Genomic DNA, 13626 nt, shown 5'->3' with positions numbered 1-13626 from the left:
TTGTCTCAACATGACTCTGACTGCAGTATGCCTAAGACATATTTATAAGTTAGTGTCTTAGAGAGTTTGAATGGCCAGGAGAGGTGGGGAGGGGAGTACGTGTGTGGGGATGAGGGGATAGGAAGAGAGAACAGAAGCAGGGTTGCTAAGTAACAATGTGAAAAGTCCCAATAAAAGCTTGGGAATTTGGCCTAAATCACTGATCCTCTGCCAGAGCTTTAGAAGACATGTCCTATGTCTATTTCTGGCTTCAGACCTTCTCGGGTTTGAACCGGCACAGCAGTTTGCCAGAGACAAAGCAAACTTTAAAAAAAAAAAAAGCAACCTTAACCCAGCAATTTTTCTACTCTCAATCACAACAGGAGGAAAAGCTGAAGGAAAAGCTCAATGAAAAGAGGAACTGGGTGGAAGGACACTTCTTATTGTTAAAGAATTTTGACCTGGGGAGGCATAGGAAACCAGAGTTGTTCTCAGATTTCCACCGGGAGTTCTTTTCCTGAATATTGAGGGTACACTGGGATAAGGACCTGTGTTCATGTTCTTTATCAGCTGGGCCTGCTCAGCATCAGTGCTGATGGGGGGATTGTGGGGGAAAGCCCTCCCTCACTCACCAGCTCTCTGCCATAGTCAGAGCATTACTTTCCCCCTCTAGCCTCTTCTCCACCGCCTTCAGTTCCACAGCTGTCTGTTCTAGGAGTGCAGAAACAGTGTCCTGTAGAGAGAAGGCCCATGAGGCTCACTCACCATGCCTCCCAGCCCCACTGCTCATGATCAGTCATAGAGCCCCAAAGTTTGAAACCTAGAAGAGTCCTTGGAGATCATCAAGAACCCCATTTAAGAACCCTAGTCCAAGGGTTCTTAAATGTTGGGCCTCTTTGGCAGTCTGGTGAAACCAGCTTGTGGACTCCTTCTCAGAAGAATGGTTTTTTGAAATGCATAAAATAAAACACACAGAATTACAAAGGAAATTAATTTTCTCAAAATAAAAGTTATCACAATATTAAAAAAACAACACCACCAAGATGATGGATACCAGGTTTAAGAGCCCTTCACCTTATCCATTTTATCTATTTTGTTAACAGTGAGTGGAGTCTAGTTATGCCAGTTCCATCACTCATGGTCCATAGGCCATGGAGGTGGAAATAACAAAGAGCATGTAGGTCGATACTAGCCCATTACCAAGGAGGACCCTGAGGCTTAGAGAGTATAAGTGATTTGCTAAAGGCCAGGGTTCAACCTCAGTCCTCTGGCTCTAAACCCACTTGCTCTTTCCACTAATAACACTGCCTTTTGCTACCATCCATATGATCACAGGTAAATTGCTTTACCTTTCTGGGCTTCAGTTTTGTTGACTGTAAAGAATAAGAATTATATTACCTATAGTAGAGGGCAATGATGAAGGGAAAGCACCTCATGAAGGAGGAAGTGACAAAAAACTGTGGATTATTTTTATTAGGGATAGGGACCAGCGACCTGCCACCCCCTTTACTCCTTTCCTATTCACTTCTGACATGCTCCTGGATATTGTACATTAGAAGCTGGACTTGAACCCAGTTCTTCCAGGCTGGATCTTGAGTTACTATGTCACTTTTTTTCTTAAAGCCTCTCACATCTTCAGAAACATAACACTCTAAATATATGTCTATTAATTTTTTCTTTAATCCAAAAAGTTCTCTCATAGCTCTGAGCAAAATCAAAAAAATTAAACCTATTTGAATGACTTTTCCAAGTAACACAGCTACTTATAAATATGATCCTTTAAAAAATAATAAAATTTAAAAATTTTTTAAAAACAAATATGATCCTTTCATAGTGTTTATGATTTATAGTATATCAACGTGTTGTAAATGGATTAATCTAATGAAGGAAGTTTGGGCTCAAATAAAAACCTATATACCATGCTGCAGCAGAGCTTAAAAGTAACTCATCAGTCTTGTGAAATCCTGATTATACCAATACTCTATTGCAATTTAGGAGAATATCAATTTAAAACAACCAGAGCTGCAGAGACAGCTTATTCTTTTGTCTATACTAATGGTGGGTGGAGAAAAGATCTGTGGAATTCAATAATATATTCCTGCAAAACATATCTATTGGCTCTACAATGCAGTCAAAATCATTTAATGAGACATGTTTTAGGAGAGAGCCCATACCTGTGAGCTCATCAGTATAGGGGGCACCCAGAGAGGAACTCCCTCTCCAATACAGATTATACCTGCCCTGTAGTTAGGAGTCTTAGAGAGTTGGCTGGAGCACTGAGAGATTCAGTGACTTGCACAGGGTCACACGGCCACTATGCATCAGGTGGCACTTGAATCCAGGTCTTCTGGCTTTCTATTCACCATGCTATACTGTTTCTATGTGTCCAGTATTTGATTTTTAATTGAAAAAGGATCCTCTCTCCCAACTCAGAGGAAAATCTTTTTTTTTAATTTTGGATCATATAGTAAAGTTCATTTATGTCTTTATGTATCCACTAATATAATCTTTATGCCCTCCATTCACAAAATGGGAAGACTAATTCAAATGTGCTTTCAAAGGATATCTTCCAAATGAAACAGAAGGTCAAGAACTTCCTCCCTCCATGTTTTAGTACAGTACATGGAGTCATTGGGGTTTTGTTGCATAAATAAATAAAATATCTTGGCCAAATGAGAAATTAAGTGCTATATACATATCTAGCAATACTCTCTATGTATATGTGTATACATATCTATTATATATTATATATCTGGGTGGTCTTATACCTAACATACATGTATATAAAAATATACATATATGTACATATACATATGTGTGTATAGAGAACTATAGGTACATATGTTTTAGTGGTTACTTTAAAAATGATTATGCTACTTGTGTGCAGGACATACTAGACAGGGGGTAGAATCAGTGTGGGGAACTTTCAGTGTGAAAACTATCTCTACCAAAATAGATCAATAACTCCTTTGTAACCTATGTCCTTACAGAGAGGTGGCAGGGACCACTGAGAAGTTAAATGACTTAACAATCATCACAAAGGCAGTCCGTGGCATAGACAGAACTTGAATCTGTAGCCATACTGCTTTGCCATTCAGGAACCTTTGCAGGGGGTTTAAAACAGATTAGTTTTTAAACCTTCTTTTAAAAACTGTACTAAAAATGAGTATGATACATAATTTTATTTAAAAATTCAATAAATGTGGTTGTTTTAAAAATTATTAACTCTACTTTTTTTCTTTAGATACGTTTTATCATTATTTTTTAAATGCTTAAAAGCAGATTTCCAGCTGCCAAATTCAAAGAGGTTAGCCAAGCTGTGCTATGGCAGATATTTGTACTCAGATATATACATACATACATACATATATATATATATATGTACATGTGTGCATGTGTCTATCATCTAATTATATCTGTCTCTATATATTATACACATACACATTAGACATGGCATGAAGATCGATCTCTCTCTCTCTTTCCTATCTATCTTTCCAGTGGAGCAGATGACCCTGGGTTCTCGTGTGCTATACTTATAAAGCACAACTTTTGGCAGGTCCTTCTCTAGTCAAAGGCAAAGGCCCGGTGATGGACTGTATGTCTATTGTCTAAGGCTTGATCAGCCTGGTTATGTTTGGGGGAGGTTCATCACTAGGATGTTAGTTAGTGTGAAGAACTTTTTATGCATGGCAGTTAAGCCATATTCTAAGTGACAGAAGGGCTTCAATCTATGTGTGGGGTGTGGGGGCGGGGTGGGGTGGGGATGGGGGGAAGTACTCATGCTGACAAAAGTCACAACTTCTCTATCTATATGTACATGTGTATCCATATATTTGTATAGAGAATATGTACATGTTATACACATGTGTAGCTAGCTCTTTTCTTATTCCTCTTCCCTCCACTGACTCACAGAATCACAGAATTGGGAGTCCAGCAGCCAACAAGTTCAATTCATACTCAAAAAGGAAAGCCCACTCTAATATATGAAGTAAGTGGTGACCCAGACTGCTTGAAGATCTCCAGAGGGAGCCAGCCTCTTCCATTTTTGGATGGCTCTAATTGTTAGGAAACTTTTTCTAACACCCAGTCTAAAGTTGCCTCTTTGTAACCTTCACCCATTGTCGTCTGGGGGGTAAACAGTACAAGTTTAATGCCTCTTACATGTAAGGGCCTTCAAATACTTAAATATGGCTATCATGTTCCATTCTCATCCTCTTCTAGGCTAAATATCTTCAGTTCTTTCAACCGCTCCTCATATAACATAGACTCAAAGCCTTTTATCATCTTGGTTTACCTTCTCTTGATGCTTTCTGGTTTATCAATGTCCTACTTAATCTGTGGTATGTTTCGCACCTCCACTATTCTCCTCCTCCTTCCCCTCATGACACAACTATTTCCACTTCTGGATACCCCATCTTTCCTGAGTGTCATATATGTTAGGTAAATATTCATTCATGTTCTCTCACCGAGTTCTCAGTGCCCACCATTACAGAGCAGTTGTGTGCTTCTTGCTTGTTTTGTCGGCTTTGCTTCTTCAAGTATTTGTAGCTCAAGAGATTGTACCAGCGTACTGTTTTCTCTCCTGACCGGCACACCTCAGCAAGGCTGATCTGGGCTCCACCCTGTGGGAGGATAAGAAGAGAAGATGAGATACTACCACTGGTACTATCTTAGGCTATCCTCAGCTCTCAGGAGGTATTTGAAAAGTACCAGGGACAGTTTACTAAGGGAAGAATTTACAGAGAGTAAAGTTAAAAATTAGATCCTTTTAGTTCTGAAAGCATAGCCCATTCCTGGTGATTCATGAAAGGATCAGAGCCTGGATAAACAAAACAAGGCATCCTCCTTTTACTCATTCCATTTCCATCCATTTCCATCCTCCTTTTACTCATTCCATTTATTAAGCATTTATTGTATACACAGCACTGGGCTAAGTGCTGAGGGAGACATATATAAACAAGACATGATTCCTATCCTCGGAGAATCAAAAGCATCTCAGCTGGAAAGACCAGAAGCCATGAATACTGGAACAAAAATCCTCTCTAGGCCTTGGCCTTTGTTTTAAGATTTATAATCATAGTGAAGCCCATTCATCCTACTTTCAAAGAGCTCTAATTGTTTAGAAGTTTTTCCTTACATTGTGTCTAAGTTTGCCTTTCTACAACTTCTAGCTACTTTTTGCTAGTTTTCCCAATGGGGTCAAGCAGAGCAAGTTTATACCTGCTTTTCCACGACAGTTTTAAGAAGTGTATCTGCAGGTATTATATCTCTTCTAAGTATTCTCTTTTTTTGACTAAACTCACCCCTTATTTCCTCCAACCCCAACCTCCTATATCAGCTTCCTGGCCTCTCACCATCCTAGTTGTCCTCTCTGGAACAAGCTCCAGTTTGTGAAAGTTCTTCCTAATACACTTTACTTCTGACCAGTACCAGAGAAGCTTGCCTTTCTTAATGCACAGTTTAAGACTGTTAGACTTCTTGGAACTTTCAAGCTTCAAATTCTTTTCCCCACAGAGAACACTGGATTGGTTTTGTAAACTAGGTGAGCCTACTTATCTTTGCATATCCACCCACCAATAATGGTTCCCACAAGTGGTAGGAATGCCAAAGAACAAGGAAGCAAGGTAGTCGTGGACAATCTACTAATCTACTTGCTAGCCAAGTTTGCCCCTGGATAACTAGACATTAGAACTGCTCTAGCAGCATCAAGATTGACCATGGGGAAACAGGACTGATTGTCTTCCAAAGGTGATATACCTCAGGATTTTACTAGGAGACCAGAAAAACTTTCTGACTTGCCACTGATGATCTCATATCTGCCAAAACCTGATTAATCCATGATTTCATCATCCATTTCTATGGAGACAGATTCTCAAGTCAATGAGGAAAACTTCTGTAACTCCTCTTTCTAAATGCATATCACTTGGAGACTGTTATTAATTTTTTACAGTTCACATGTTCTAATTGTAGCTTTAAGAGCTTAGATGGAATGTTGTGGGGGGGGGCAGGGGCAAGGAGAGGGAAAGATAGACTGATAGCTGGAAGTATCAGTTGAGAAATGCCTTGACCTGAAGCATTTTGGGGGTCGATGAGGACCTATGATTAATCTTTGTGTGTGACAGAGAAGGTGAGGATGGACTTCTTTCTTATGGAAACTATCTTAGGTTTTGTTAGGAGGAAATCCTACGAAGAGAAGTTTATAAAGACAATTCTATAAAATACTTTGGAGAAGCTGACAGATGGTTTCCTGTCATTGTTAAAGAGAATACAAAGAGTAAAGGTAATATTCTTGAGGAGAAACATTAAGAAGATATTAGAGACAAATGATTATCTGGAGTAAGTTGAATGAGTTGAGACTGAATTTCCAAACAAATGAAGAGAGGTTAACTACTGATAGTTTGAGGGTTTGAGTTGACTTTGTTGATGACATTGGTCATAGCCAAATATTGTAAGTAGTTCTTTATTAATATCACACACATCATATATGTATATACATACACGTGTATGTATATTTATTTGTTCGTTTGTTTAAAAGTTATATATTTTGGTAATTTTAATATTTAAATATAGATGAAAAAGTAATTAGTAGTGGTAAAGGTTTCTCTAGGTCATTAAATAACACTTAATGAATTTGAGTGGGAGCTTGAACTAATAATTTAATTTGAGAAGAGATTATAAATTTATTAATGAGAAGTACATATTCTCAAATACTCCTACACTGTTATAGAGATTAATAAATATATAGCAACAAATCAAGTGAAATAAACATAGAGCAATGAATCAAGAGCTCCTGTTCTAAGAGCTAGTTGATTGTTAAAGTTTCAGTGTGAACATTCACACCTCAGAAATTGGCAATCTTTACCAATTAGGGATTGATTTATTGTTTTGTTGATTGTCTCAGCTTAAAAAAAAGTTAATAACGTAGATTAAACTTACAAGTATGGGTGCACATATTTTGCCTCCCAGACAAATTGCTAAGCATTTACCAGCATACTCTTGTCTTGCTCTGCTGGCATTACTTGAGCTCAGCAGAAGTGCAGTAGAAGGCTCAGGAAATGAAGTTATCATCAGACTGGAAGCCTTAGGCTTAGCCATTAGCCCGTAGGCTGATGATGATAATGATGATGATGATGCTAATTGGCATTTATATAATGCTTTAAGTTTTGTAAAGTGCTTTACATGCATCATCTCATTTGAACCTCACAACAACACTGTGTTTCTTATAGTTGTCATTCTGGCAGACTGTGAACGCTACGGCACAGTGGTTAAAAAGAAAATGATGGCACTGGGGTGGGTGGGGCTATGGAAATAAGTGGCTAGGAGAAAAGTCAAGAGGTAGAGTGAGAAGGAAAGGCAAGCGATGAAGATTGGGGTCAGAGGGAAAGGGAAGCCACAAATTGTTGATCAAGCTCAGGTACCACAGGGGTTGGCAAATGGGACTGGAAAGAATGCCTAGCCCTTTCTTTCCAGGCTATGCTAATCTTTCGCATCCTTCCAAGTTCCACTTCAGATATCCACCAGGAAGTCATTCCTCATGACATCTACCTTTACTAATCTCTACCTTCTTCAAACTCTGTAGCCCTTAGATTTTCAACTAGATTCTGATTTGTTATATGGTACTCTTGGAGAGGAAAACGATAATAACGATGACGACAGCTAGTATTTGTATAGTGCTGGGCCCATTTTAGAGTAGGGGCTCTAGAAGACCTAATTGTCTGAAGTAAGCCTGGCCTCCTATAATTACTAGCTGTGTGCCCCCAGGCAAGACACTTAAACCCTAAGCTTCAGTTCAGCATCCTCATTTCTCATCTGGGTAATAACACTTTCTACCTTATTGGGGTGCTGTGAGGACCAAAACAGATACATATATAAAACACTTTGCATACCATAAATGCTAGTTATCATCATTGTTAATATTACTCACCCACTGATATAAACTCTCTAATCAGGAACCAAGTCTTATTCTCAATAAATTTTTCTTAGTGAATAGTACTAAGTAGGAGATTAATAATTAATTACTGAGTGAAATGAAAATGGATGAAGACAGCACATTTTCCAGGCCCATCCAAGGTAAAGGAACCTAACCCCTACGGTGGCCATTAATGTGTATCTCCACCCCCAGAAAGGGATACTTAAGAACCTCCCTGATACCTCACATTTCTGTTCCTTTCCCCCTCAAAATCTGACAGTCCATTATTTGAGTAAGCAACTCAACATTTTCAAGTAACCCAGCGAGGTGAGCTTCTCATCAGGCAGCTGAATATAGATAAGTGCCAAAGTGAGATGGAGAGATTCAGCAGCCTCCATGGCAACCTACGATGGCCAGATTTCAATTAGGAAGGAGGAATAAAAGGCAACCAATTAGGAAGAGGAAACAGGACTGATTCTCTTCTAATTGAGAAATACCCCAGGGCTGGGGAAACACTTCACTAGGAAGCCAGAAAATCTTTCAGAGTTGCTACTGAGGAGTCTGCCAAAGCCTGATCAATTTATCACCTCATCATCATCCATTTCTATTTGTTGCAGAGCCCCTGAAGAACATGATGCAGGGCCCAGGGACCATTTCTTTCAATTTCCTGAGATGGGGAAGGAATGGGGGAGAATCTCAGAACTGAAGAATACCAAGGCTGAAGGGGCCCTTAGAAGACAGAACACGGAACGTCAGAGCTCTAAGAATATTGAGAATTCCAGAGTCAACTCATGGGTTTGCCTTTTCTGTGTCTCTTGCTGAAGAGAAATAAGCCAATAAAGGCCTAGACTTCCCACTCTTCTGAGGGAACATGCTAAACACACATATGTAGTCACATGTGTATATATATACACACTTATATACATGTGTTATATATCATGCATGTGTGTAAGTTCATGTATATGGAAAGTAGTGGAATAGTGGCATGGAATAGTGGAAAGAATACCTCTGACAGTACTTGTGATCTCAGACAGGTCATTTAACCTCCCTGGGCCTGAGTTTCCTGATCTGTAAAATGAAAGGGTTAGATTAGGGAGCCTCTGAAGTCACTTCTAGCTCTGGATCTGTGATCTAACACATAGTGAGAGAAGCCTATGTATTTACAGTGCTTTAAGGCTTATAGGGTGCTTTTCTGGCAATCACTGCATAGAGCAGTGAGTAAGGATCATTACTTCCATTTTGTAGATGAGGAAGCTAAGGCAAAAAGAGGTTAAGTGACTTACCCACAGCAACACAGTTAAAAACGATAATAGCTGGCCTTTGTTCAAGGCCTTCCCTACTCTACCACGATGATGAAGGAATCTCTTCGTATTCTACATAGTCCCCTCTAGTCAGGACACACCCCTGTTCCCAGGAAGTTATAACTGAGAGGGAAAGGAAATTTTGGAGTAGTGATGTCAGTCAGCTGGACCCTATGGTCTGAGCCCACTTTGGTCCAGTTAAGAGTCCCTTAAATGTCTCCTCCTTACCCCAATTCCACAAAAGAGAGAAAGGGCCAACCTTTTTCCTCACTAAGTACAACCGATGGGTTCCCAAGGTGAGTCTGGTGAAACTTTCCTACAAATGACTCTTCAGCACAAAATTGGAAGAGAGCTTAAACAAGAAGAGGTTTAAGGTAGATAAGAGTAGTAGTTTCCTGAGGGTCATGACCAGAGGTGGGGAACCTGTGGCCTGGAGGCCACATCTGGGCCTTTAAGTCCTCAAGTGTTGCCCTTTGACTAAATCCAAACTTCACAGAACAAATCTCCTTAAGTCTTGAAGTTTGGGTTCTGTCAAAGGGCCACACTTGAGGACTTAGAGGCCCACATGTGGCCTTGAGGCTACAGGTTCCCCACCCCTTGTTATGACACTGGAAGAGAACACCAAAGGAGTCTCCTAAAATCTGCCTCTTTTGGATATCTAAAAACAGGATACAATAGTTATCATGGACATTTAGGGGAAAGGTCATCCAGAAAGCAAAAGATTACCCACATGGCCTTTGGGACTTCATTTGCTTGCTAAGGTTGGAGAGTTCTACCCAGAATGCAACAGCAGTTGTTCTGGAGAGCAGACAGAAAACCACTTCCAATCACCTCCCTTAAACATTTCCCTTTGTCCTTCTTCGAATTTTTGACCTTGGGAAAGTAGGGTTGGGGATAATTCTCTAATTTACTTTTACTTCCTTTGGATACATTCTTTTCCCTTTGGAAATGTCTGTTACTGTTGCAGAGGTAAAGAAGAAACAGACTACAGAAGGAGAGAAAGAGTAGCAATTGTAATTTCTGAGCTAGGGCTTCAATTCTGATCAAAGGAGAAACCCTCTGGGCCCCCAGGCATCCTGGGAGAGAGGAGGCACCATTTCTCTCAGTTTCCTGAGATACGAAACAATGAGTTAGGAGAATAAAAGAACAAGAGAATGTCAGAGTAAGAAGGATACTCAACTGCAAGTCTTGGAATCCCTGGCTGAACACAATACTCTGCATCTGAGAAGTGGCAGTTAATTTTGGCGCTTCTGGATGCTATCAACTTCTTAATGCTGCCTAAAATCATGTTAGCCTCAAGCTAAAGGTCAAGATTCAGCTGAGGTACAACATTCTACCCATGGTGTGCCCTGGCTACCCAGCTTCCAGTGACTCCCTTCCACATGATGGCTTAAATTACTTTGTATTTGTATATATTTTATTTTGTTTTTCTGTGTACAGATTGTTTCCCTCTAAGTGGAAGCTCCTTGGGGTAAAGATAAGGGAATAAGCATTTATTAAGTAATTACTGAATGCCAGGCACTGTGCTAAACTTTACAAATATTATCTCATTTAATAATTTGATACCAAGTGGAGGGACTATTTCATTGTTGATTTTGTATATTCTGGTGCCTAGCACAAATGCCAAAAGCATAGTGGGAATTAAACAAATGCTTGTTAATGAAAAAAGGTTAGAAAAACGAACTGACACATTTGGAGCATAGTAGGTACTTGTCTATGGGCTTACAGATTAGATAAGATTAGAAAAATGTCAACTGCTTGACCAACCATCTAAGGCTATAAGTGTGTTCTATGGAGCTGTGAGCCTATCACAGATTCTCAGTTCTAGAGTTGTTTTTTATTGCTGGTTTAGGTCCCAGGTTCTATCAAGGCTAATCCTGAACAAATTTTCATCTTTTTCATCAAAGTTTTCATCAATTCTGATGGTAATTGGTCAGATGGGAAAACTGGGGATAAGTGGAAGGAAAATTGGATCAGCCTCTGTTCCTGCAGGCAATGGTGCTGCCCTGGAGGGAAACTGGGCATCTGCCTATGGAGTAAAAGGCAGGTTCTACACTTTTCCTTAGAGCATGAGGGACTAATAGCAGTGACTGGTCAGGTAGAAATTCTGTTCTGGGATCTGGAATTCTGGAGATTGGTTTGTCTTGCTTTGATGAAGCTATCCCTATTTAGAGAAAGCACATCAAGTTATCTTACTGTGTAATTTAAGGGACTATAGAAAGACATTCCTCCTCCCCTGAGCAAAAAATATCTCTTTTCACCATGATGCCTTCAATTCTACCATTGGTTAGTGCTTTAAGATACTATCCTATGTTCCCTTCATAAAATGCAATACATTTGGGAGGGATGCTTGGTGGATGGAACCCTGGATCAGAGGTGAGATCAGGAAGCGCTGGGTTTGAATCCTTGCTCAGACATTTACTAACATGGTCATCCTTGTCAAGTCACTTAGTCACTATCAGCCTATTTCCTCATCTGTAAAATGGAGATAATGCTAGCATTCGTCTCACAGGGCTGCAGCCCTAGGATCGAATCAGATAATTGATAATTAGAATGCTATATCTAATAAGATTTTATACATAAAATATAAAATTTTGAAAACTTTAAAGCTCTATGTATTGACTATTATTAACTTACAGAAAAATGAACACATTTTAGCCAAAATACATAGGTAAGAATTCATCAGACTGATATCTGAAAATGAGTTAAGAACTGAGATAAGGACTAGCTTATAGACAAAGTTCTGAAGACAAAGAGAAATGAGTCTCACCAGGCACTCTTCCACGTGATTCTGATCTGTAGTACAGACATCCACTCTTAGGGTCTTCTGGTGCAGAGAGGGATAGGAGATGGATACCCAGAACATTTCATTGAATATAAGATTGTCAGAAGCTTCCAGGGGCCTTGTCCGGAACAAGCAGGGTGTGCTTTCAGAGCAAGGAAGGATAGCAACACGGACATTCCTAAGGGAAAACAAAGTTAACTCTTTCACATTCAAAGGGCTTTATTAAACAGTTGCTGTCACTGTACTGTTAGTTTTACTTTGTTACAAGAGAACTTGCAGGAATGAAAGTTATCTGTAAATGTTTATAATGTGAAAACAAAATACATCAATAAAAATTTTTAAAAGTGGAAAAGATGAGAAAAAAGTCAGTAGGCTTTTTAAACTAATTAACAAGGACAGAATAGAGAAGGAAGAAGATATGACTCCCTTACTCTATTTCTGTATTGGTAAAAGGCAGCTAGATGGTGCAGTGAATACAAGGCCAGGCCTGGAGTCAGGAAGACTCATCTTCCTGAGTTCGAGTCTGGCCTCAGACACTTACTAGCTATGTGACTCTGTGCAAGTGACTTAACACTGTATACCTCAGTTTCCTCATCTATGAAGTGAGCTAGAGAAAGAAATAGCAAACCGCTCCAGTATCTTTGCCAACAAAACCCCAAATGGAGTCACAAAGAATTGGACACAACTGAACAACAACAATGGAAAAGGCTGCGTAAAGTCTACAGGAAATCTCATCATCAGATTCTAAGGACAGGATTATGTGTCTCTTAGTGATACTTAGAGCATTTGGTCATCTCTATTCTGTTTCACAGGAAGTAGGGAGAAAAAGTTATGGACAATATGGTATACAAAGAAAAAGCAGAGTGGGCTCTTGGCAAAGCCCCTTTGGGCTTGGAAACAAATAAGGCTTCCAAAAAGGAAGGTGGGAAAAAGGCTGGGAAGTGAACCCATTTCACAAGGAATTCCCCAGAAGATTCACCCTTAGGATGTCATGGTCAATCAATCAATACTCATTTATTAAGTGCCTGCTAAGCTGCTCTCTGCTAAATGTTGGCAATACTAAGGAAGAAAGGGTTAACTAGTTCAGCCCTCAAGGAGTTTACATTCCAACAGGGGAGGCAACCTATACAAAAATTTATACATACAAAGGAGAAGGCTCTATGCCTGTACACCTGTATACCCATGTATGTGCACAGCAGTCTCCCCAAATGGCTGCTTGCTACATGGTTTGGAGAAGGGAAAGTGGAGGGACAAATGAATAGAAGGGAAGTGGCCCTCTACAGAAAGGCCTAGGATTCTTGCACACTGACTACTAGGAGGAGACAGTCACCTGGGGTCCAAGCCTGCAGAGAGCCTAATTCAATAGATCCTGTTCCTTAAGGGCCTATCACACTATGGAGAAGATGGAATAGGCTAAGGAGATTCCATGTGTCCTCCAAGAAATCAAATTGTCATCACTCTAAACCATGGGATCTTAAACTGCCAGAGAGGGGAAATACAGACTCCTTCCTCAGAAACCTAAGCCAACTAACACTTGACATGTATATGTATATGGGTGGGAGAGGGTGGGAGGGTGAGAGGCTTGGTGAAGAAACAGTCCACATTAAAAACAAAAATAACTGCCCCACCTAAGCCTAAAAATCTCCCAGAAA

The 13626-nt window shown here is 39.8% G+C and overlaps 1 protein-coding gene across 1 annotated transcript in view; it reads right to left on the bottom strand.

Moving 5' to 3' along the window:
* The window catches only part of WWC1 (WW and C2 domain containing 1), a 143143-nt gene that overhangs the window by 9700 nt on the left and 119817 nt on the right, over positions 1–13626 (bottom strand). The window contains exons 15-17 of the mRNA XM_036753105.1: positions 11960–12152; positions 4446–4601; positions 612–712 (exon numbers count right to left, since the gene is read on the bottom strand). Of these exons, the coding sequence (XP_036609000.1) occupies positions 612–712; positions 4446–4601; positions 11960–12152 (450 nt within the window). The remainder of the gene's footprint in view (positions 1–611; positions 713–4445; positions 4602–11959; positions 12153–13626) is intronic.

Source organism: Trichosurus vulpecula, chromosome 3 (assembly GCF_011100635.1).
Source record: "Trichosurus vulpecula isolate mTriVul1 chromosome 3, mTriVul1.pri, whole genome shotgun sequence".
Taxonomy (NCBI): domain Eukaryota; kingdom Metazoa; phylum Chordata; class Mammalia; order Diprotodontia; family Phalangeridae; genus Trichosurus; species Trichosurus vulpecula.
The sequence above is the reverse complement of the archived record's forward strand: the minus strand, read 5'-3'. Positions and strand labels throughout refer to the sequence as shown.